The sequence below is a fragment of the Leiobunum rupestre genome, chromosome 9, assembly GCF_980474605.1.
Source record: "Leiobunum rupestre chromosome 9, qqLeiRupe1.1.hap1, whole genome shotgun sequence".
Lineage (NCBI taxonomy): Eukaryota > Metazoa > Arthropoda > Arachnida > Opiliones > Sclerosomatidae > Leiobunum > Leiobunum rupestre.
The window spans coordinates 34,089,268-34,116,024 of record NC_143392.1 but is presented as its reverse complement, the minus strand read 5'-3'; the positions used below and the strand labels follow the sequence as shown (position 1 = coordinate 34,116,024).

Below are 26,757 nucleotides of genomic sequence, written 5' to 3'. Positions count from 1 at the left end.
AGGTCTCTTATAACTGGAACGCGCCGCGCGTGCAAATTAAAAAAACTAAAATCTTTCGCATCTACAGCAGCGCGAGCTTTTTTTATCAATTTTAATCGAACCGGGAGTGTCTCACCGACTTCTCACCAGGTGTCGCGGCGGACGCGCGCTTTTCGATTTCCCGAAATTTCTTTATTTTATTAAAAATTAACCACTCAATATTTTTTGATGCGGTTTTCGCCATAAATTTTAGTTTTTAATGGGCTATAGGGCTATCTAACTGGTTAAAGCTTGACCGTTTCCCTTTAAATTAAGTATATAAATATTTACATTTTTCGTTTTTAAACTTTAAATATTGAACCATCATGAGGTGTTACGGGTTCAAAAGTACCTACATAAATACTTATGTCGTATAACTTAAATTATTTCTGTGAAATTTAAATGTATATTTCAACTTACAGAAGTACAACTGTAATTTTTGCAGTTGCTAGTAAAAATTACAGTTAGGCCTAATCTTTCAAAATATTTCCGTAACATATACAGAATTAAAACGTTTTAACAAAAAAAGTACACTGGAATTTTTTACAGATCATGTTAGTAGGAATTAAAGTTTTCCCAGTCCACCATTTCAGTAAAATTTGCATAAAAAAAATGCATTTTTTAGGATTATGAAGGTCTATTATTTCTACAATTTTTGGTAACTATTTCATTTCTTAAGATAAAATAAACAGGTTTTTTATGTTTTATAGTAAATACGACCAAAGATAATAAAAACCTCGTACCCTACATGTAGATTCTAAATCACTGTCTCGAGCATAGTCGATAAAGTTTACCCACTTCCTGCCGGAACTCCGAAAAAATAGCTTCATTATTACCAAGGTAACCGACTATAGCCATGATAGGATTATGGCCTAATTTAAATTAAATTTAATTAGTTTTTAAAAACCAAATTAAATTTAGTTTACCCTAATTCACATTGCCTGACAGTTTACTTTTGTAAATTTTATTAAGTAATAATATAATCAGCTGGGCTAATACCCAAGACACCACCTTAGGCCTAAGTCATCAAGCGACTTTTTAAAGGTAATTCAGGCGGCCGGGTTACAATGTGTAGGAGGGTGGTGGCAAGCCTTTCATGCCACCCAGGAAAAATTAACACAGCACCCCACACAAGGAGAACGCAACCCGTCAAAAGTCGTGCATTTTCTTGTGAACAGTTTTCATGGTTAGACGCTTTAGCGCCTGCTGCCGTCGGAAGGGGAAAATTCGGAAATTGTAAAACGTTCAGCGTAAAGGCCCGTCCAATGAAATTTGTACACAACACTGCGCTAACGTGTTTAAAGGCTAGCCGCGTTCTCTTTGTGTTTGTTGCTCCTATGGCAGCGACCAATGAAGGTCGATTTTTCGGACGTCAAGTAAACGTTTCGTTACAAAACCGTCAATCAGAGAGCTCTCAGAATTCGAATCTAGGGTACGGAGTTCTATATTATCTTTGATACCACTTTTGTTTCGCGTCAATAAATAAGTTCGGTACATTTCAATACGGTACAATATTTCCGTGCCAGAAATTTATCTCAGTGGATAAGGGATATATGATAAACTGTTTATAGAATTTGTTTGGGCACTACGGGCTTTCGCGTAATGATATATTCCTTTATGGTGACAACGTACCTGGAATAATAATAAGCTAGGTTTTTCCTCTTCTCCGAAAAGAAATGGGATCGAGTGGTGGGAATCCGCATCTGCGGTCGTGTTCCGCCTCTGGGAACAAGTCCTTCCCTTCTCATATCCTTCTCGTCTCGCTCGCATTTGCTTGACATCTGTTTAATGGAGTCCCTCTGTTGTCCCTCGACGAGGGGGGCCGGGAATGCTTGTCTACCCCCTCTCCTTGCGCGTTCTTTTCGTCTAATGGTATTCGCGCTTCTTTCTCCATTAAATCCTCCATTTTCCCTCGATAATAGAGAGATTAAGCGAAGGCCCGTGAACGTTCTAAAAGTACTTGGAGTAACGTAAATACCCAGGTACCTTATACGTTCGGGCTCGTAGAATGGAGTGCCTAGCTTCGTAGTGGAGTGTTTAGCGCTTTTGCTTCTCAGCGAGAGGAGCCGGGTACGATCCCAGCCTGACACGTGGCACTGGGTGGAAAATCGGAACTGTTACTTCAGTGTTAAGATTGTAAGTTTTATCCTAGTGTTGTAAGTCGGAAAATGAACGAGGCCTTTTTTCCGGAAAATTTTCCGTATTTTTCCGCAAAAAATAAAAAAGTTTTCATTCCATGATTAGTCTAATATATTGTTTGCAAATTTGAATAAAGCGGTATTTTCGCCTCATTTTTTCTAATCTAAAAGTAAAACTAAACCTCTGGACTAGTTTAAACTGATTAACAATGTAACACTATTAATGTTTTGTAGTATGTTATTAGACATTTTATATCGATAAAAAGTAAAAAAAAATTAAAAACCCTTAAAAAGTAATTTATGTTTAAATTTTTTATTTTTCCGATTTGCTGGAAAATTTTCTGGAAATTTTTCCGCATTTTATTTTTCCGGAGAACTAAAGGCCCATTTTCATGCTCGCTGGTAGCGGATAAAAATTGTCAAAATTCGCATCCGCCACTCGCAAGCGTGAAAATAAAGCTAAAATATCTGTTTGAAACAGATCGACGCGGAAAGTGAAAATGTGTGTAGCGGAAGCGGATTTTGTCGATTTTTATCCGCTACGAGCGAGCATGAAAATGGGGCTTTACAATACTATTTTCTCCCCACTGGTTATAGGGGTTTTCCCCCGTGTTCTTCGGTTTCCCCTTTCCATAAAAACTCCGACAATATTTTGAACGGTGAACGGTAGTGTCCCTAAACCAGTCTTATCGCCGAGATTACGAGGTGGTGATAATCTTTTTTCGTCTGCTCTTACAATTTAAAGACAATGGGGATGCGAGTCTTTGAAAGTCCTCTAAGCAGATGATCACTGATTATTTCGTTGGTAGTCTTAAGTTCGTAGTTCTTTAAGTCCGAATAAATTGTCGATTTTTACGAGTTTCCCTAGATATCTATACAGCTTTCGATTTTATATTCGCAATCGCTTAACTTCTGACTGGGTGAAAACTCGGAACCACTCCTTTCGCGTTGAGTTTGCAAGTTCTCTCCCCACTGGTTAAAGGGGTTTTCCCCCGTGCTCTTCGGTTTTCCCTTCCATAAAAACTTGTTGAGGTTAACGGTAATAGTTAGGGTAGGGAGCTGTTGGCTCGAACGCGTGGCATGCAGGGCTTGCCACCACCCTCCTACGCATTGTAACCCGGCCACCTGGATTTATGGCTTCAAAAGTCGCTTGATGACTTGGGCGAAAGTTAGTGCCTTGTGTATTAGCCTAGCTGATTATTATTATTATTATTATTGTTATTTTCTTTATATTAAAAGTACTTGAAATAACGCTAATATTGGCTTTTTAAACTATTTATTTTTTGTATTAAAAGTACTTAAATCATCGTCTGGAAAATACCGAGGTCGTTTAAACGTTCGCGTTCGTAATATTGAGTGCTTAACCTCTTATTTCCTGTGTATTAAAAGTACATGACGTAACGTTTGGAAATACCGAGGTCGTTTAAACGTTCGCGTTCGTAATATTGAGTGCTTAACCTCTTATTTCCTGTGTATTAAAAGTATATGACGTAACGTTTGGAAAATACCGAGGTCGTTTAAACGTTCGCGTTCGTAATATTGAGTGCTTAACCTCTTATTTCCTGTGTATTAAAAGTATATGACGTAACGTTTGGAAAATACCGAGGTCGTTTAAACGTTCGCGTTCGTAATATTGAGTGCTTAACCTCTTATTTCCTGTGTATTAAAAGTACATGACGTAACGTTTGGAAAATACCTAGGTCGTTTAAACGTTCGCGTTCGTAATATTGAGTGCTTAACCTCTTATTTCCTGTGTATTAAAAGTATATGACGTAACGTTTGGAAAATACCGAGGTCGTTTAAACGTTCGCGTTCGTAATATTGAGTGCTTAACCTCTTATTTCCTGTGTATTAAAAGTACATGACGTAACGTTTGGAAAATACCGAGGTCGTTTAAACGTTCGCGTTCGTAATATTGAGTGCTTAACCTCTTATTTCCTGTGTATTAAAAGTACATGACGTAACGTTTGGAAAATACCGAGGTCGTTTAAACGTTCGCGTTCGTAATATTGAGTGCTTAACCTCTTATTTCCTGTGTATTAAAAGTACATGACGTAACGTTTGGAAAATACCGAGGTCGTTTAAACGTTCGCGTTCGTAATATTGAGTGCTTAACCTCTTATTTCCTGTGTATTAAAAGTACATGACGTAACGTTTGGAAAATACCGAGGTCGTTTAAACGTTCGCGTTCGTAATATTGAGTGCTTAACCTCTTATTTCCTGTGTATTAAAAGTACATGACGTAACGTTTGGAAAATATCGAGGTCGTTTAAACGTTTGCGTTCGTAATATTGAGTGCTAAGTCTCTCTTTTGCTTTATATTAAAAGTACTTAACGGAACGTCTGGAAAGTTCTGAAGTACTTTAAAACGTTCGCGTTTGTATTTTAAAGTGTTTAACCTCTTTTTGCGTTATATTCGCATAGAAAGAGCTCGGGAAAATGTCGTATTTCATTAGTGACATCTATCGAGCTTTTGAGGTACTTAAAAATATAGATATATTATCTAAAGACAAGCGCTTTTTTTTTCAAGGAACTATAAAGAGTTGTTTAATAAAGCCTCATTTAATGCATAATATTTATGTTCCATTGGTTTATTTAATGGTTTTTTATTTTTTTCTTTGTTGTGAAGAATGGATTTTCGTCTGTTTTGACATGGTTCATTCTTTTCGAATTCTAACGACATATCCGCAGAAATCAATTCTGGCGCTTTGTCGTTGACGATAAGTGTCTTTCACTGAAATAAATAATATAAATTTGGTTGTCTGGTAACAATGCAGCGTTGTAAGACCCAAACGGAATTGGTCATCTGGCAGCATTGCCATTTTTGAGTTTGCAAGTTCTCTCCCCACGGGTTAAATAGGTTTTCCCCCGAGCACTTCGATTTCCCCTTTCCTTAAAAACTTGCAGAGCTGAATGAAAATAGTGAGTGTAGGTAGATGTCGGCTCCCTTGGCATGAAGGGCTTTTCATCGCTATCTTACGCAGTAAAACCCTGCTACCTGAATTAATGGCTTTAAAAGTCCTTCTATGCCCAAGGTATTAGCCTAGAACAATTAAATAAAAGAAGCTGGGCTTTCTAAAAATCTATCTCTGGGGTAAAAATATTTTTTTTTTCTTTTATGAATGGTGTACGGTAGACTGAGAATCGTATAACCTGAATTTCAGATGGGAAATAAGTGGGAGTGATTAAGCCGAGAAGCAACTCATCCTAGAGAAATTCTAAAACTACCAATGAATTCCTGATTAAACTAGTCTAGAGGTTTAGTTTTACTTTTAGATTCGGCGCCACGAGCTCATGTTTTTTTTATCACGCGTGATTCGCACGCGGGCTTCAAAACAAAGCCAAAGCCCCTCGCTACTCCAGAACGTGCTCTCCGATATTAGGCTTAAATTTTTATCAAAAAGTAGTCATCCGAAACGGTAAGTCGCGAGTCCAAGTCACAGCTTGAAGAGAGTATCAATGCCGAAAAAAGGCTCGATTAGAAAATTAGCATTAAAGCGATAGGAAGTGTCATACTTAATGTTATTATGTTACTTATGATGATACTAACAATGTAAGTGAATCTGTGCAATCTACAATCATAAATAACATCAAGGTTCGTGTTTTAATTTTATCCTTGAAGACCTATTGCACCGAGTTTATCATTACTTTAAATTTGTTAGGCTTTAGCTTTTTGGCCCCCTTTTTACTATGAACGTTTCTACTTTTTCGCGTAATTTAACAATAAGTATGTCAATTAGGAAAAATAGGTTTTGTTCACAGCGCAGAGCCCCTTAGTGTCTAAATATTCCCGAGGCGAGTTTGGTGGATCTTAAAATTCATTTGCACCTGAAAATTCGCCGCCAGGTTACGGTATAAAAGCAGGTAAATAAGCCTGTGCTCTCACAATGTAATTACGCGCAAAAAAGTAATTTTGAAAACGCTCAATATACTACTACCTAGGAGCAACAAACACAAGGAGAACGCAGCTAGCCTTTAAACACGCTAACGAAGGGTTGTGTGCGAATTTCATTAGTCGAGCGTCACGAGCCTTTACGCTGAATGTTTTACGGGCGGGGGCGGGGGGAAGACAATTCCCGGAATTTCCCCTTCCGACGGCAGCAGGTGCTAAAGCGTCTAGCCAATGAAAAATGTACGCAAGAAAATGCACGACTTTTGACGGGTTGCGTTCTCCTTGTGTGGGGTGTTGTGTTTGTTGCTCCTAGCTACTACCAAGGACGAAAATGAATTGTCTTGTTGTCGTTACTTTTAGGAGTGATGATGAAGGAATATTTGGTGGACGGGCGGGCGTATTCCCATTGGAGCCACACCTCCATTTCAAGCGTGGTTCAGAAGCGCTACTTGTCGCTCGAAGTGGACACACTGGCTTGCCACACGGACTTGGCCAGCGCCTTCCACCAGAGTTTTCTCTCGGAAAAAGATGAGAAGGTAGGTATGTGTCCATTCTCTTTCATCAACGCGAGAGCCCAGGGGTCCCTTCTCAAAATAAGAGTACACTTTGAAGTCATTGAGGCTGGTTAAAAGCTTCAATTAACGCGATTTTACTATCAAACTTTAATTTGCCTTACGATGTAAAATTTGTATTAAATATTTAATTTCATTTTCCATTTCTACGTATGGATAAATATACTTCTGGTAGTAATTAGTCTTACCTTTCAAAATATCTACGGGCAAATATTAACGTTTCCTTTAATTTTGTTACCGAGTTTCGGAGGGGAATCAGCCATTAAAATTAACTTATCTTAAAAGGCTAATAGGCGTAATTTAATATCCAATGTTTACATTTCCTTAATTAAGCCAAAAAGGGTTCGTTTTTGGTACTTTTTCGGCTTGTTGGGTTTTCAAAGAGGCTATTTTACTACCTAGAAAATCCGCTAAATGGTAGCGCTGTTTGTCGGGTTATTTTTAGGTATCTAACACTGCCACCTGGTGGATTTTGCGCGTCCAAATAACCGTCCGTGGGAAACCTATGAATATTTTAGGGATGAATAGGCAGATTTAATAATTACTTTCAGATAAGTGAATCCCTTAGGGGTTAGATTTTAATGCTTTTATTTATCATAGAGAGCGCCAGTTTATTCTTTTAGACTGGAAGGGAATACAAACACATTTCTAACACAACTCTAGAGGTTTTTAAGTAAAAACTTTAAGCCTAAGATCAACACTAAAGAAATGGTTTTTCCTAGTTTTAAGATCAATTAAAATATTTACGTTTCAGACTGTTGGTACCATCTGGTGAGAATTCGGATATTTAAAAATCGCCCTTTAATGGCGGTACCCCTATGAAAGGATCTTATCCCTTCGGTCATTTATAGATTTGCTATGTGACCTTTAAAATGGGCTATATTGTTTGTGTGTGGTTAGGGCACCCCTGTGGTCGAGAACGGAAGTCCCGCAGTGACCAGAGGTTCCAGTTGGAGGAAAGGCGACTGGTCAGATATGCTCAGAGAAATTGACGAGCTTTGGTTTCATCTTATGATGAGCGGTAATTAAAACCAATTTTAATTTTTATACAATAATATATATTTTTGGATTTGACGATAATTTGCAGGTGACCACCTGAAATTGAAACAAGACGCTATTTGTAATTTCGACTTTCTCCTATCGGCCATCAGGGGCGCTTCCATCAGTTACGTACGCAGCGTCTTGGAATTAGTGCGATGCAAGGTACGTTTACGTGGTTTCACTATATTTTAGAGGCTGCTTTTCGTTAGCGTACAAATTTGACGCAAATATATCCCGTTAAGACTAATTCTTAGTTTCCACTCAACGTTTGAACATAAACTTTGCTCTAGTGAAAACCAGCTTTTAGGCCTAATATGTTTTTGCGTCGATTTGTTTTAGCCCTAGTGAAAACCAGCCCTTAGGCTTAATAGGTTTTTGCGTCGATTGGTTTTAGCCCTAGTGAAAACCAGCCCTTAGGCTTAATAGATTTTTGCGTCGATTGGTTTTTGCCCTAGTGAAAACCAGCCCTTAGGCTTAATAGATTTTGGCGTCGATTGGTTTTTGCCCTAGTGAAAACCAGCCCTTAGGCTTAATAGATTTTGGCGTCGATTGGTTTTTGCCCTAGTGAAAACCAGCCCTTAGGCTTAATACGTTTTTGCGTCGTTTGGTTTTTGACCTAGTGAAAACCAGGATCTACGCTCGCCAATGCGTCATTTGAGTCCTAGTGAAAAGCAGCATTTAGGCCTAATAGATTATCTATAAAGCCGCTGCCTGACCCCATTTATAACTACCACTCGCAGCTCTTAGATTGGGAAGTGGAATTATTGTACAGCATGACTAAACTCTCCGTGGACGTCCTCAGTCAAGATCCGCAACAGATGGCCACGGAAATTCTCAATTGGATCAGACCGTTTTCCGGTAAGAAAAAGATAAGCATTTTAAAACAACGCGGTGTAATTAAGGTCGCCGACGGGGTCACGTTGGCGCGTTTAATAGAATCCTCGAAACAATCGGGTTGCTATTAACGAGTCTGGGTGTAGAACAAAGACCTATTCGGCGTCTGTTGATGGACTAGAATACACAAACCCCGATGTCAAGTCGGAGGGTGTGGGCGAGTGTCGAACCTTGGCAGCGTGTCGAGCGTGAATAATAAACGAGTCGATCTCGCCTCTGGCTGCCGGACGCCGATAAAGCCCAGTAATGAAGCGCGTCACCTGTTGTTAATCATTATTGCTTGGTCACCAGCCACGACCGAACAAGCCGTTAATATTGGCGCTGGTGGGGGGTTGTCTTGGTCGCCTGATGTAGGCTGAATTTCGCTCCCCGATTACGTAACGTGACGCTTTTCCGATTTATCCGTAAACCCCCGATTTGGCATTTTAATATAAGAAGTTCTGATTGATTGGACGCCGAAATGAAACCACATCCCGTTTGCTCCATATATTTTAATCCAATCCCCCGTGACATTTACTAAGAATAAATATCAACGGAGTTCATGCTGAGGCAAAATAAAGTCGTTAACATGGATTCAGTACACGAAGAGCTAAAATTATTGGTACCATAAGTAACCTAATAACAATAAGTATGACAATTAACGAGATTTACAACCAAACTGTTTTTCATAGTTATTGCGTAATCAAGATGTTTTCTCAGCACAGAGCCCTCTAGTGTCTAAAATACGTGAGACTTCCGTTAAGCCTAAATATCTGGTTTCCTATAGATAGGCGGAATATTAGGCTAAAATGATAAAAATTAAAAACGTTTTTCTCGGCGCCACGAGCTCATGTTTTTTTATCACGCGTGATTCACACGCGGGCTTTAAAATAAAGCCAAAGCTCCTCGCGACTCCAGAACGTGCTCTCCGATATTAGGCTTAAATTTTTATCAAAAAGTAGTCATCCGAAACGGTAAGTCGCGAGCTTGAAGAGAGTGTATCAGTGCCGAAAAAAGGTTCGGTTAGAAAATTAGCATTAAAGCAATAGGAAGGGTCATACTTATCGTCATTATGTTACTTATGTTGGTACTAAACTAAAATTGACTTTTTTTAAGTGATCCTTATCAAAACGAATTGCTGTTGTTTATTCAAGCGGTTGAGCTCTTAATGATCTTAATGGTTTTTCATTTTATTCCATCTTACCATTTTTTATATGAACTTTCATCCCAAAAAGCTTTTGTCTTTTTAAATGAATTTCGAATTGTATTGGTAATTCCTTCAGAAAATACGGAAAATTTTCCATCAAATGAAGATATTTTTCCCCGCCCAATTTCATTCTTTCAGTTAAATACCATTAGTACCAAAGAGGACTAAAATAGACGATTAAAATATTAGATAAATGCTCTTATTTCAATCCTTCTTAACAGGAGAGTCCGCTCTTACGAATATTCATAAACTTTTTTCCTTTGAAAGTATTTTATTGGATCAAAATGTTCGATCGTACTTCTGAATTTTAAACTCCACTTTCCTCTTCCGGAAATTTGATTCATTTTTATTATTTTTCCCTTTTTCGTTTCCCTTGGAAGCTATCACTTTCTATGGAGGACCCATTTCCAAAAAAACCGCCTGAAAACGAATTTCACTTCCAGCGCCCAAAAAAAAGTGTATCGTAAAAAAGGAGCACAAAAAAAATATATATGGAAGTTGAGAGTTTTCTCCAGGCTAACGCTATAACCGTGTTGTTTGATAAAATTCGGGGAACGAAGTTTAATCTACACTGTGTAGAACGGGGTCGTTTTCACTGGTAAGACGGAAACCAATCCCTTACATTTTCACGACAGAGTTTTTGGACAGATATCGAAAATGGTCGACGCTAAAAATGATTTTTTTCTTCTAGAATTTTTTTATTTCATCTTTTTATTTTTACTTTATCCGTCAATCCTCCTTCAAACGGTGGTTCTGATTCTGGTGGTTTTAAGATCTCCTGTAATTGGAAGCTAAATCTCTATATATGTTTTGATATTTTGGTTTTTACGAAATTGTCATTTATGACATTTCCGGTGGTTTAATACATCTGACTTTGAGGGTAGAAATAGGTTGGTACAAATATGGAAAGGTTGTTTTTCGGCTGTAATATATGACGATTGGCGACATGGTGGATTTTAGTGTTTAACATTTGTGGCCTACTAGTGCCTGTAGAAGTGTTCCAGCCGCAGTACACCAGTGTCCTGGGGTAAGTTAATTTACAAGGTTTCGCCTATAAAAGTTATATGTACAAAAAAGTGATTTAGAAAATGAAAACGTAAACAGGTTATTTCTCTGGTAGAATATAGACTGACGACATGGTGTTTAGTAGTGATTTACATTTATGGCCTACTATCGCCTGTAGAAGTGTTCCACACGCAATGAATGAATGAATATTGATTTACTCTTTGTTATAAACAAATCCCTTTTAAATCAGGGAGGAAACCATATCAATGAGTTCGCGAGTGCCATACATTTTCCATCGTTAATTTTTTTTAATTGATGTTATATTTTATATATATTATTTATTTACAATATACATGATTTATTTACAATATACATGATTTTGTTTACAATATACATGATTTTGTTTACAATATACATGATTTATTTACAATATACATGATTTATTTACAATATACATGATTTATTTACAATATACATGATTTATTTACAATATACATGATTTATTTACAATATACATGATTTATTTACAATATACATGATTTTGTTTACAATATACATGATTTATTTACAATATACATGATTTATTTACAATATACATGATTTATTTACAATATACATGATTTTGTTTACAATATACATGATTTATTTACAATATACATGATTTATTTACAATATACATGATTTATTTACAATATACATTATTAATTTACAATATACATTATTTATTTACAATATACATTATTTATTTACAATATACATTATTTATTTACAATATACATTATTTATTTACAATATACATTATTTATTTACAATATACATTATTTATTTACAATATACATTATTTATTTACAATATACATTATTTATTTACAATATACATGATTTATTTACAATATACATGATTTATTTACAATATACATGATTTATTTACAATATACATGATTTATTTACAATATACATGATTTATTTACAATATACATGATTTATTTACAATATACATGATTTATTTACAATATACATGATTTATTTACAATATACATGATTTATTTACAATATACATTATTTATTTACAATATACATGATTTATTTACAATATACATGATTTATTTACAATATACATGATTTTGTTTACAATATACATGATTTATTTACAATATACATTATTTATTTACAATATACATGATTTATTTACAATATACATTATTTATTTACAATATACATTATTAATTTACAATATACATTATTTATTTACAATATACATTATTTATTTACAATATACATTATTTATTTACAATATACATTATTTATTTACAATATACATTATTTATTTACAATATACATTATTTATTTACAATATACATTATTTATTTACAATATACATTATTTATTTACAATATACATTATTTATTTACAATATACATTATTTATTTACAATATACATGATTTATTTACAATATACATGATTTATTTACAATATACATTATTTATTTACAATATACATGATTTATTTACAATATACATTATTTATTTACAATATACATTATTTATTTACAATATACATGATTTATTTACAATATACATGATTTATTTACAATATACATGATTTTGTTTACAATATACATGATTTATTTACAATATACATGATTTATTTACAATATACATTATTTATTTACAATATACATTATTTATTTACAATATACATTATTTATTTACAATATACATTATTAATTTACAATATACATTATTTATTTACAATATACATTATTTATTTACAATATACATTATTTATTTACAATATACATTATTTATTTACAATATACATTATTTATTTACAATATACATTATTTATTTACAATATACATTATTTATTTACAATATACATTATTTATTTATAATATATATTATTTGTTTATAAATACGAAGATGTACCGTGACTTCTAGCTCTCTGCTATACAATGAGAGACTCCGGTGTTTGTCGATCTCTTGACGCCACTTCGCGTTGGAGTTTTCCACAGCCTTGATCCAATCAGCCATCGTGTTTACCTTTCCGCGGGAGTGACCGTAACTGTAAGCCCAATCCATGACCCGTTGTCCGTAGTTATCGATACACTTTGTTCGGGGTACGTTCCGGAGCCCTACGAATGAGTCGACCCAGGCAGGACAATTTACCAAGAGCTTCCCGCCCAACAAAAGCTGACCAGGTCATCTCGCTGTCACGAAATTGTCCCCCACCGCGGCTTTACCCACGGAAAATTGCGCTTGTTCAAGTTTTCGATTTGTTGGTACCTTTGTGTTTGATCACACCCTGAAGGTGACCCGATTTTGATCGAATCTTGGCTTCATACGGCTCTAAATAGTCAATCTCCGTACACAAATTAAGAGACTCCTACACTCTTAAAAAAACGGGTGCATAATAACACCTTTTTCTTCGCCACAAATATGACACCTTCCAGATACTTAATGTACACCCTTTCGCGATACAAAGTACACCTTTTGAAACGAAAATACTCCTGTTTGCAACAGAAACTACACCTTTAAATGTATGCAATTGCACCCTTTTTTGGCAGTAACTACACCTTTAAAATTATACAAATACAATGTATACCTTTTGGCGGCAGAAAATACACCTTTAAAGAGTCATTTTGCACCTTTAAGCATTAAATCATGCCTTTAAAGGTGACAATACGCGTATTAAAAGGAAAAATCAAACCCGTGAAGGAGTTCAAAACCCTTTTAAAGAGTTATAGAACACCTTTAAATAAATTTACACTCTTAAAGGTGTAATTTGCACCTGGTGAGAGTTACATCTCACCTTTAAAGTGTACAATCACAATTCAAAAGGTGTAGATACACATTTTAAAAGATAAAAATTGCACCTGATAAGAGTTGAATCGCACCTACAGAGGTGTAATTAGGTTCTTTTAAAAAGTAAAATCACTCTTTTAAAGGTGTAAATGCTCACTTTAAAACAGAGAAATTGCACTTGGTAAGAGATAAATAACACCGACAGAGGTGTAAATACGTATTTTTAAAGAGCAAAATCACACTTTCAATGGTGTAAATGCACACTTTAAAACAGTTTAGTTGCACCTGGTAAGACTTTAATCACACCTTTAGATTTATAAATATGCCCATTTAAGGAGTAAAATCACTGTTTTAAAGGTATAAATATGCCCCTTGCAGAGTAAAATCACACCTTCAATAAATAAATTAACCTATAAATCTGTTTAAATGACCTTTTAAAAGGTACATTGCTCCTAAAAGCTCACTAACAATTGTAATGGTTTTAGAATGTCATATGAAAGTGTTCAATAACACTTTTTGTCGGTTTGAAAAACACCCTTGAAAGATTGTTAAAGGAATTGTGTTTCTAATAAATACTATTTTACCAATAGAAACAGTGAAAATACAAAAAACTAGTGTAGTTAAATACAAATTGATATTTTTCATTTCACATGGTTCCAATTAAACTGATTCGAAGAAGTTGTTTTTCAATGAAGAAAGTGTAAAAGTTTACAGCACGGCAAAGTGATTGAGACAGTTTTTAAAAATTTCAGTATTACTACAGCAACACAACAACGAACCGGCTACACCTAAGACGTAAATAGCACTGCGACAAGGAACAATAATGCCAGGGTGTTTTATACCGAAAACCAAACGTGTAAAAAAAGTATTCTTATCTGTTAAAAAACCGAATGACGGAGAGATAAAATATGTATAAAAACTTATTGATAACTTAAGCACGAAAAAATATCTTTATCGTATTTTATTTAAAGGAAAAGTCCAGGTTGGGTAAAACTTGGGTAGAGACCTATTTCAAAGATCATGTTTAAATATACTCCAAAATATCAGTCGTAAAATTGTATCTTTTTTTAATGACGATAAATTAATTTTTAAACGAGCGAAATTTGCCCGCCAAGCGAGCTGCCATTTTCTTTCGTCTTCCCTCAGACAGACCGCACGCGGAGCAAGCGCGCGCAGGGAACAGAGCGCTGTTATAGCGCGAACAGCGCGTGATTTAAGTCCTTAAACGTCACCGCGAAACAAAATGGCAGATCGCTTGGCGGGGAAATTTGGCTCGTTTAAAAATTAATTTCTCGTCATTAAAAAAAGATACAATTTTACGACTGATATTTTTGAGTATATTTAAACATGATCTTTGAAATAGATCCAAGTTTTACCCAACCTGGACTTTTCCTTTAACTAATCACCCGCGATGAAGATATTACTTGAGGCGTAATTTCTGATCATCTCGGACCAGCTCTGTTATATAGAATTCACGGATGTTGATACGCTTTGCGCAATGGGCAAATTTGGGGTTGTGGATCATTTCATTGGCCCAGGCGTTGTAGATTTTCAAGCAAGAACTCAAAAATTGACACTAAAGCCCAGGTTGGACTGAAACTTTCGACTTAACGTGATAATAGGTGTCACTATCAATCAAAAACATGATATTTATTGGTCATTATTTCTTCTTTAATTCGCATTTTATAGAAATTTTAACACTTCTTGCTTAAACCAATAAGTAAATTAAACAATAAGATTAATTGAAATTCCAATAACATTTAAAATTCACAAATATTTACAAAATATATATATGCAGTTATTCGATTTTTGATTGTAATTTAATAATACGATGTGCTTAAACGTGTAGTATTAAATGTGTGATTTAGCCCTACAAATGGGCGTATTAACACTTTTAAAAGTGTTATTTAACTCTTAAAAAGGGCTTATTAACACTCTTAAAGATGTGTTTTAACTCTTAAAAAGGCGTATTAACACTTTTAAAAGTGTTATTTAACTCTTAAAAAGGGCTTATTAACACTCTTAAAGATGTGTTTTAACTCTTATAAAGGCGTATTAACACTTCTAAAGGTGTTATTTAACTCTAACAAAAGGGCTTATTAACACTTTTAAAGATGTGTTTTAACACTTAAAAAGGCGTATTAACACTTCTAAAGGTGTTATTTAACTCTAACAAAAGGGCTTATTAACACTTTTAAAGATGTGTTTTAACACTTAAAAAGGCGTATTAACACTTCTAAAGGTGTTATTTAACTCTTAAAAAGGGCTTATTAACACTCTTAAAGATGTGTTTTAACTCTTAAAAAGGCGTATTAACACTTCTAAAGGTGTTATTTAACTCTAACAAAAGGGCTTATTAACACTTTTAAAGATGTGTTTTAACACTTAAAAAGGCGTATTAACACTTCTAAAGGTGTTATTTAACTCTTAAAAAGGGCTTATTAACACTCTTAAAGATGTGTTTTAACTCTTAAAAAGGCGTATTAACACTTCTAAAGGTGTTATTTAACTCTAACAAAAGGGCTTATTAACACTTTTAAAGATGTGTTTTAACACTTAAAAAGGCGTATTAACACTTCTAAAGGTGTTATTTAACTCTTAAAAAGGGCTTATTAACACTCTTAAAGATGTGTTTTAACTCTTAAAAAGGCGTATTAACACTTCTAAAGGTGTTATTTAACTCTAACAAAAGGGCTTATTAACACTTTTAAAGATGTGTTTTAACACTTACAAAGGCGTATTAACACTTTTAAAGGTGTTATTTAACTCTAACAAAAGGGCCTATTAACACCTTTATAGATGCTATTTAACTCTTAAAAAGGGCGTATTAATACTTTCGAAGGTGCTATTTAACTCTAACAAAAGGACCTATTAACACCTTAAAAGGTGCTATTTATCTCTTAAAAAAGGCGTATTAACACTTTTAAACATGTGATTTTACTCTAACAAAAGGGCTTATTTACACTCTTAAAGGTGTGATTTAACTCTTAAAAAGGCATATTAACACTTTGGCAAATCGGTGTTAATTTGGATCCCGAGAGGTGTTAATTCAGATCTTAAAAGGTGCTAATTAGAACATAAACAGTGTAATCTAATCATTTATGGGTGTCACTTCGATCTTCAAAAGCGTGTTTTTAACAGTATAAAAGGTGCTTCTAATACCATTTATTTTTCAATATTCGTAGTATATGGTGGTGTAGAGGCAGTAGCGGCGCTAAGGTTTTTTCACAGGTGGGCTAATTATTTTGTGGCCCCTGGCCCTAAGAATTTTGTGGCCCTTAGTGGGAACCTTGGATTGACCATATTTCGCAAAATGGTGAAATCGAAAAAACACAAAATTTTCCAGGAAGCGAGAAGAGCAAGGTCGTTTTATTGTTGCGGCTCTCGTCGCGTTTTCTGGACCCCTACTGACCTTGTATCTGACCTGGAGGGGACACGTGCATGCCTGGGATATTTGCCTAAATTCCCATAAGCCCCTTTCTTTTCAACTTTATCTCAATTTCCTTCCTCCCGAATCTATATGTTTATGGTCTACTACCTTTTTGAGTAAACAAATTGATTTTGAAAGATTTTTTCCAGAAAAACGTTTCTTCGCAATAAAACAAATTTCTAGAGATAATGAAAATTCATAAATTAAAATATGTGGCCTCTTAATTATAAATATGTGGCCCTTTTAATATAAATATGTGGCCCCTCTCAGAAATGCAGGGGGGCTAAAGCCCATTTCAGCCCACCCTTAGCGCCGCTACTGTGTAGAGGTAATCCTTTACAAGGGCGCTTTTAAGGTGTCCCTAAACACCTTTTTTGTAAGATAAAACCTCTTTATTATATGCTCTTTTAACACCTTACTTTTGCCCTACAGGGTGTAGTGTAACTCCCACAAAAGGTGTAATAATGGTGTTTAAACCTATCCCACCCCTTTATAACACCCTTTCGAGACTTTTTTCATTCCTTAACAAGAGGCTATACACCATTTTCACACCCCTTTCAAACCATTATAACACCCTTAAACACCTTTATAACGCCTTTATTTTTAAGAGTGTAGTTAATCAATCTGAGTAAAGAATTGAACCGGTGAGCCCTGAAGGTACAACGGTTGAAATACGGCGTTAGAGTTATTATTACCTGAGAGCTGGATAATTTTAGGTTTTTCGCTTCCGAAGGCTTTGAAGATCTTCCACAGTCTCAGATATTGTATTCACATCATCCGCGAAATATTGGCCAGTCAAGGTTTACGAAATTTCAGCTCAGGACGGATGTTGCGATGAAATTCAAGTCCCGATCCGGAGAGTGCAGGATCAAGCGGTTCCAGGTATAGAGCGAAGAGAACTGGGCACAACGGGCAACCCTGTTTCAGGCCCACTTTGGATTGGATCCAGGAAGTCGAAATACACTCGTGTCCAGGGAAATGTTAATTTACACGATTTGGCCTACGCGAAAGTGATTAAGAAAATGAAGAGGAAGTTATTTTGGGCTTTTACAGTTAAACGCCTCTGGCGTCTTACACTCTAAAGGCCCAAACACACATACGGTTCGCAAGCGATTTCGCCTGCGAATTTTCGCGCACGCGCCCATGCGCCATGACTTGCATTCTATTTAAGTCACGCGACGCGACGCGATTTGCCAGCGAAATTTCGCGCGCGAAGGCTATGTGTGCATCCGCCTTTACGCTTGTTTTCCACTGGCGCGCGCAAGGACGCGTTTCTCAGCTTTGAAACGTTCAAAGGTTTCTACGCGCGTAAAGAAAATAACATTATGACGCGCGCTAGTGGAAAACAAGCTTTACGGTATATCGATTATTTGTGAGAAGTCGTGAAAAAAACACCCTGAGCAACCATTTTCAATTACAGTCTTTAGGATTCAGCTGAGAAACAATTTCCCAGGTAGAAGACGATGTCTCAATGACTTTAATGAAAGAACCGCCTCTCCCCGCAATGTGTGAGTGTGTGGACAAAGGGAATAAGAACAAAAAGTCGTCGAGTCCAGTCAATTTGACCTCTTAACCCGTCTCGGGGAGACAAATGGTCAAGCGTCGTTCCCTTAATGGCTTTCTCCGTCGTGGCGCTTTTTGTTTTGAGACGACCACCAGGGGGAGAGTACGCCTTCTTCGGAGGTCATGGCTGTCGTCTAAGCTTTGATAACGACATCGCGACAATTGGCAATAAAAGGAAATCGGCCAAAGAGAGAACGGAGAGAGGAAAAATCTTTCGCGTTTCGCCTTTTAACACCAACTCTTTCTCTACTAGATGGCGATATTTGGGGGGAGAGCTTTGGCTTGTTTCTTTTTATCGTATCAACGAACGGAACAGGCAACAATTTGGCCAACACCATTGCCAGTTTCACCCGAGGAAATTCGTTTTAAACTGTAAATTACATTCACTGCGGATGAGATCAAATGTTCATCTGAAACAGTATGAGAAGTGTATAAAACATCTTTGCCGAGAGAAGTATCTAGTGCTCGGCAGTCGATTAATTTTTATCCATGAATAAAATAAGCTCGGCGATATTTAAATAATATTTATTTAAATAACCAATAGTTGAATAAAAATTGTAAAATTTTTAAATAATCGAAAGAGAATAAGCCTATTATTTAAATAAAACAAACAATTATTTAAATAAATACCACTTTTATTCAAATAAATGCTTGGTTGCGTAAAAAGTTAAAATTATATTCTTTTTACCAACGTCTTTTAAATAAATCGGAAAATTTGTGGATAATGAATAAACAATTCCGAGCACTAGAAGTATCCTTTCACTACCTACGTAATTAATCAAAGCCCCTACATGGTCTTTCAAATTCGCCGCAAATTGCCACTAGGTGCGCGTGTACGTCGAATCTACTGCTCAGGCCTTGTCTAAAGAATATGCCATGGTGATAAATCACGTAGGCTACGGTGTTTAAAGAATAAAATTAATGTTTAAGTATTTTTTTTAAATCTCAATATTCATATTACCATATTTTAAAATCAAAATATGGCGTTCAGTAAGATTCAACAGAGAAGAAACATATTTTAGTTGAATTCATTGAGTTGAAAATAATATAGAGCCGGGACCGGATTTTCTCCATAAGTGGCAATGGGACTGAAAATCAAGGAACTTTATAATTTACCTTCTACAATGCATTCTCGTCTGGCGCCAGACTGCGCACGCCTGCAAGTCCACGTGACATTAATGCTCTGTCAAAGGCTGTTTAATATTATCAACAGAAGGCGCCAGGCGATAAAGATTTTCAGTCCCGTTGCCACTAATGATAAGCTTAAGGCCTATGCAGAGAATCCGGTCTGGGGCTCTAGATTATTCTCAACTCAATGGTTGAAACCGTTGAGCATTCTTTCTGAACCCTTTTCTTTAACCATTACTAAATTTGTGAAATGGCGCCTACCTCGTGTGTACAAACGCTTGATTAAAATTTCCACGTATAATAATAATTTAGATTGAAATGTTTTATTTTAAATAATATTTAATGATTTCATTCTTTTTTCGTCATTACTTTGCAATATTATGTACAAAACAATAGAACTAGAAGCTTGCGCCGCCGCCGCCGCCGATTGTTCGAAAATCGGCGCACGACGCCGCCACCGCCGATACAAAGAACGGCGCACCGCCGTTTCCTTTTTACCTCTCCGAGGGGACAAAGTCCCCTAGGAGGGGTTATACAACGACCGTGTCTGTCTGTGGGTGGGTCTGTGCGAGGGTCTGTGGGTGTGTCTGTCTGTCAGGACTGCGAACGCGTTCGCATTTTCGGTGCAAAGTGTAATCACTGCGTACGCAGTTTCTCGAGATCTCTGCGTTCGCAGTTGCTAGTAATTAGGGAACAAAGTCGAAAAACTGTGTTTGCAAAACCACCGTGGGACGGTGAGCGTTAACGGATTAATTTGCAGTCGGGGCTGGTTTGGTGGTTTCTTTTTCGTCAACGCTCGCCGTCACGACAGGTTTAATTCAGTGGTTTGGATATTTCGCTATTGTAATGTTTATGTGTAGGGTGGTAATGTTGTGTTATTGTTATGACGTTTGTGGGTGTTGAGTTTGTGGTGTGTATGTACGGGTGGTATATCTCTCCAACTCTTTCTTATTGACTTTTGGGACGGACCGAGTGCTGAGTGTAATGCTACCTCCCAACATCCAATGGCAGGGTTTCTACCAATTGTTCACGGTATTCGTCTTAGTATCAATTTGCGATCGCATCGGGCGGGTTTCGAACCCGAGACCGCCTGTTTGACAGGCGGACGTTCTACCACAGAACCACCGACACTTATTACGTTTCATTGAAAATTAGACCTTCAGCTTTATCGAAAGCGTATTTAATAGAGTATGAAATTTTGGTTTAATTGAAATAGAGCAAGATTTCGTGGAAGATTTAAATTATTGCATCGAAGAAATTCTAATTTAGCGATTTCTCATTTGATTAAAAACAAATGCGTCACCCAGGTTTCGAACCCGGGCCGTTCAGTTAGGCAGTCGAGCGCTCTACCACAGAACCAACGATAACTTCAAGCTATCCTGCAAATAAGACACTCATTGTAAGCATAATAGTTAACAAAGTCTTGAATTTTTTTACGAATGAAATTGTGAAGGCCTAATGTGGTTTTTTTACGAAAAAATTATAAAGACTTAATCTTGTTTAATATAATAAGGTGCTTTATTTCAATTTGATACTTTTGTTTAGGGTTTTTTTAATGAATGGAGTTAAAGATTTTTTTCTTCTATTATTTGACGTTTTATTTTTGCGGTTGTATATTTGTTTTATCTTTTATTCTTTTAAAATTATTTACTTCTTCCGCAAAATGGTTCATTTTTTGGAGGAACCTTTTTACTTATTTTTTGTGTATTAATGTTTTGAGAACCTTTACGTTTGGGAAAGGATAACTTTTGACGGAACCTTCAAAGTGTATACGTCGCATTTTCAAAACATTTAATGGTCAAATCTTGTTTTAGCGCAGTCAGCAGATAAGATAAAGGGTAGAACCCGTTAGTTTTTTGTAATTTATTTAGTTTTTTCAGTCGTATATTCTTATCTATTAGGTTTAGCCTATTGGTTTTCAAGCTTAATAATTCATTTATTAACAACATATCGAGTTGGTCTGGTTTTCATCTCGGTCGTAATTTATTTTAAACGTTTTCTCGGCTGATTAAGATGTTTAATACAGTTCATCAATTGGGTTCGTTTGTGTTTATTTATAAAGAACCCTAACTATTCCCTCTACGGTCATTTATTGATATACGTTTAGTCAAGTGGCTTTCTGTGCTTTGTGAATGGTACGTTTTTCGCTTCTTGTTAATAAGTTTTTTGGTGGTGTGGATATTTGGAAATCTACGATTCCTAATGCAGTCATTGATATCCTGGGTGTGCGAGTCATTATATGATATTGGAAATTGGACGGTTTTGGTCTTTTTCATGCGGTATGTGTCACAACGTCAACAGGATGGTTCCGACAGTCTACGAGTCGTCCACTACCAGATATCTACGGTATCTTGATCGGGCGAACGTTGAAATAAAATGAGCGTTAACTATGCGGCAAGTATTTCGTAAGCGACAAAAATACAAATACCCTCTGTAGATATTTCTTTCATTAAAATTGGCTTCGTATTATATTTAACTGCTAAACTTGTACCGTAAATAGGGTTAAAGTCAATTGTGCATTGTTTTAGTACGTCTAACTCACTGTTGTAACTACTTAATTTATAATATTCCGAATAAATTAATCTCGGTTGTTTCGTCTCAATTATTTTAATTCAAATTAAAATTTTATACCGGGCGGGATTGAACCGGGATTACGTTATTAGTAAATAACTCTGAATTGGGGAGATATAACTTTGAGGGTCATCTCGAGAAATTAATACCGCTAGTTGTATTTTAATTATGATTGTGTTGAGCTTTTGGGCAGTATTGTTGGCTTTAATTATCATTTTTTCGTGTGAAGTGGTTTAAAGAAGGTTTTCTGTGTTGTTATATCGTAAGCGATAAAAATTCAAATATCCTCTGTAGATATTTCTTTTATTAAAGTTTGCTTCGTATAACATTTAACTGATTAAATTTTTCTGTAAATAGGGTTAAATTCAATTGTGCGTTGTTCTAGTTCGTCTAACTCACTGTTGTTACTACTTAATTTATAATATTCTGAACAAATTAATCTCGGTGGTTTCGTTTCAATTATTATAATTCAAATTAAAATTTTATACCGGGCGGGATTGAACCAGGATTACGTTATTAGTAAATAACTCTGAATTGGGGAGATATAACTTAGAGGGTCATCTCGAGAAATTAATACCACTAGGGACAATGCTTCCGAGGAGAGGTATATTTTGGCTTGCCAACTTGTTTATTTATACACTATTTTTTTTGGTATATTAAGCTTGGTTTCCATTTACGCGAAATATCGACATTTGAACACGACGTCGAACGTCAAATTTTGGTTTTCGGATTTCGGTTGACGCAGAGTTATAGCATTTTCACTTAGCGTCAATAGATTCCAGCATTGTTATCTTGGCTATAGAGAGAGTCACTAATATAACTAAAGCTTATCCACATTTTAATTCCCTTTAAATTTAAATGTTGCTTGGTTTATCGATATGTTCCCCCCCCCCTAGTTGACCCTAGTTTTCCGTTAGTTCCTAACTCCGCCGCCAGCGCGCACATTTAACAATCGTCCGAAGCAAATATTCGGAAACGGGGCGTACCTGTGTGAAGTACATTAATTAGTCCATGGAAGGACTAGTACGAGTTGGTATTTGCCCGTGCCCTTCTGGTCGCGTGTTTTTTAAACTGTCGCTACAAAAAATAGCTCCAAAATTTACACAAACGCCGGCGTACGCCGCCGCCGCCGGTCATTTTGGCCACGCCGAAGACGCCGCCGCCGTAGGCCTAAACGCCGGCGTACGCCACCGCCGCCGGTATATTTTGGGTCAAACGCCGCCGCCAACCCTTATCAGATCGGCGCAGGCCTCTAAATATAACTATCATTCGATCCATTATGTTAAAGGCAAATAACAGAAAGAGCTGCTCTATCAGCAGATTAATTTACTGAGCAACGTTTGCGCGTTACCGAATGCAGCCAAAATTTACTACAAAATATACTTTACTTGAAAGTTTGCACTGCTTTGCGATATATATTTATTAAAAACCAATATTTTATCGATGTAATAGCTTACGATAGTGTGGTTCGAAATTCCTAAAGAAAATGGTGGATCCAATTTGATTCAAAATTATATCCAAAATTTTACAAACCTATATTTGACTTTGATTGAAATCCCCAACGAAAATAGTGGATAAAATCTTATTCAAAATTATAAAGATTCATATTCGACTTTGATTGAAATTTCTATCCAAAAATGTGTTATATTCATTTATATCCAATTACATCTTGATTATGATTCAAAATTCGATCCAAATTTGGATATTTGATCGAGGCGAGGGGCAGTTCACAGCCATGACTATTAGGACACCCTACGCGTGATTAAATCATGATTAAATCTGATTGAATTTAAATCAGTAGCTTTGACTGTACAAAGATTAAAAATGATTAAATCTTGATGAAATTTTTAATCATGATTATTAGGACACTCTTTAAAAGAGTGACCTGCCAATCCGGTCGAGGGATATAATTTTTCCCTCGAAACGAATTTTAAAACAACGTGAGCCTGCTAAGGTACTTGTTTCAAGCGAACAAAATTAACGTTCTAGAAAAATAGGATACTTCTCTCTTAAAGGGAGTATAACCTTTTCAGGAATTTGGGGCAATACATAATTCCCTCCCCTCATTTTTCTAACCACGTGTTATACGTAGTGTGAATTACAGCGGTTTTGAGGAATTATCCCACTTAAAGTATCCCCGCTTTGGTAGTTCGTTAATTTCTCATATCTACTAGAACGCCTTTCGTGAATCTAAAACCACGTAACTCATTATTACGAAATTATATTTGAATAAATATCCAAACTATTTTTAACATAATTAATTTATAGCTCGGTTATTGATGTTTATATGTTAATTAAGGGTGCATTTAACAAATAAACACTAAATATGAGACGATAAAGGTTTTAAGTGAGAAAACCTCTTCAGGGCGGGCACGCTTCCTCTAATAGAAGAATTGGGTGTTACTACTATCGTTCTAGACTAGCGCCATGAGCGAGAAAAGAGAGAAGCTATGGCGCACCCTACCAAACAAGGAGGGTTATATACTCCCTTTAAGAGATATATTATACGCTTTTGAAAGTACGAAAACGTTTGAACGAAATGGAGGTGAAGGTACGGAGATGGTCAATTTAAGAGCTTTCCCGTGATGAGCGCGTCGGTATCAAATGGACCTCCTTTGAGAGATCGAACGTGTTTGGAGTTCAAGACCCCAGTCGCGAGATTTCTATAAGATGAGGGCCAAATGTCTTCCTTTTTATCTGGACGGATTCCAAATACCTGTTTTCGGGTAACAACGAAGACTCGAGTCGCCATCCTTTTGTCCGTAATGGACGTGTACAGGTAGGAACTCTTCAACACCTTTTGGGAGTTCCCAGACTTTCTTCCGTGGACGATTGTAGGCCTTTCAGAAAAGTGGAAACACTTTTTTCCTTACGTCCCTTTTTTGGGACGGGTTTAAAACGGTTCTTTCGCCTTTGGTCAGTTGTCTCGACAGAGGGCTTTTCTTCTCATTCTTATCCTCCGTAGGCCTTAGTATTTATATATCCGGCATCGGAAGTGTAGTCACGTCGACTGAGGAAACTTTATTCCTTCGTTTTTAGAGCTCTAAACATTTTTTGTCCCCCTATCAGTGGGAAAGTTTTCAATGGCGAGCTCAAAAGGAAGTAAATAAGCTTCTGCTTTGATGGTGTTTTGTTTGCTTCGGATATATTTACAGGAGAGACATTATATTGTGGTTCTTGACCGAGGGGGAGGTCACTATTATTGTGGGTAAATGATTGAAAGTTTAGTCACTATTTAATTATTTCAATCGTGATTTAATCATTTTAACCATTGTAGTGATGATATAATAATCCCAATGATTAAGCTGAGATTTAATAATTTGAAGCGCGATTTAATCATTTGAACCGATATTTATTAATTAAAATGATTAAGTCAAGATTTCATCGTTTGAATCGAGATTTCATCGTTTGAATCGAGATTTCATCGTTTGAATCGAGATTTCATCGTTTGAATCGAGATTTGATCATTTGAATCGAGTTTGATCATTTGAATCGAGATTTAATCATTTGAATCGAGATTTAATCATTTGAATTGAGATTTCATCATTTGAATTGAGGTTTCATCATTTGAATCGAGATTTAATCATTTGAATCGAGGTTTCATCATTTGAATCGAGATTTAATCATTTGAATCGAGATTTAATCATTTGAATTGAGATTTAATCATTTGAATCGAGATTTAATCATTGGAATCGAGATTTCATCATTGGAATCGAGATTTCATCATTGGAATCGAGATTTAATCATTGGAATCGAGATTTAATCATTGGAAACGAGATTTAATCATTGGATTCGAGATTTCATCATTGGAATCGAGATTTAATCATTGGAATCGAGATTTAATCTTTTGAATCGAGATTTAATCATTGGATTCGAGATTTAATCTTTTGAATCGAGATTTAATCATTGGAATCGAGATTTCCTCATTGGAATCGAGATTTAATCATTGGAATCGAGATTTAATCATTGGAATCGAGATTTAATCTTTTGAATCGAGATTTAATCTTTTGAATCGAGATTTAATCATTGGAATCGTGATTTAATCTTTTGAATCGAGATTTAATCATTGGAATCGAGATATATTCTTTTGAATCGAGATTTAATCGTTTGAATCGAACGCTGTAAGACTGTTTACCAAATAGCGTAGACTATCGCAGGCTTCAAATTAATTGGATCCGATTGGGCCGTTTTTTCTCTAGAGTGTTCTTCGGCCGTCTTAGACTCGCTGGTCAGTCAGGCATTGCAGTGGTGCAATAACCGGTCAACTTCGCTCCTCGTGCCTCAAAACTCGTGGCTCAACTTGGCCTTGCCCTCGCAGATCACGGCCATGACCTGCCCGCACCAGATTACCCACATGGTGGCCACTCCCGACTCGCAGCACGTCCTGTGTAGCTCCTCGGACAAGACAATCTACGAGTACAATCTGCCTTCCCGCAACCAAGTTCGGACCTTCAAAGGTACCTTTCCTATTCGCCATTGACCCATTATTTTGGGTCCTCCATTTTGTACCTTGAA

At 36.0% G+C, this 26,757-nt stretch overlaps 1 protein-coding gene across 2 annotated transcripts in view; it reads left to right on the top strand.

Moving 5' to 3' along the window:
• LOC149927228 (protein qui-1) overlaps positions 1 to 26,757 on the top strand; it is a 233,051-nt gene that overhangs the window by 195,232 nt on the left and 11,062 nt on the right. For both annotated transcript variants that reach the window (XM_090158274.1, XM_090158275.1), the window contains 5 exons: positions 6,409 to 6,584; positions 7,521 to 7,641; positions 7,708 to 7,823; positions 8,402 to 8,519; positions 26,442 to 26,699. In XM_090158274.1, coding sequence (XP_090014400.1) covers positions 6,409 to 6,584; positions 7,521 to 7,641; positions 7,708 to 7,823; positions 8,402 to 8,519; positions 26,442 to 26,699 — 789 coding nt within the window. The remainder of the gene's footprint in view (positions 1 to 6,408; positions 6,585 to 7,520; positions 7,642 to 7,707; positions 7,824 to 8,401; positions 8,520 to 26,441; positions 26,700 to 26,757) is intronic.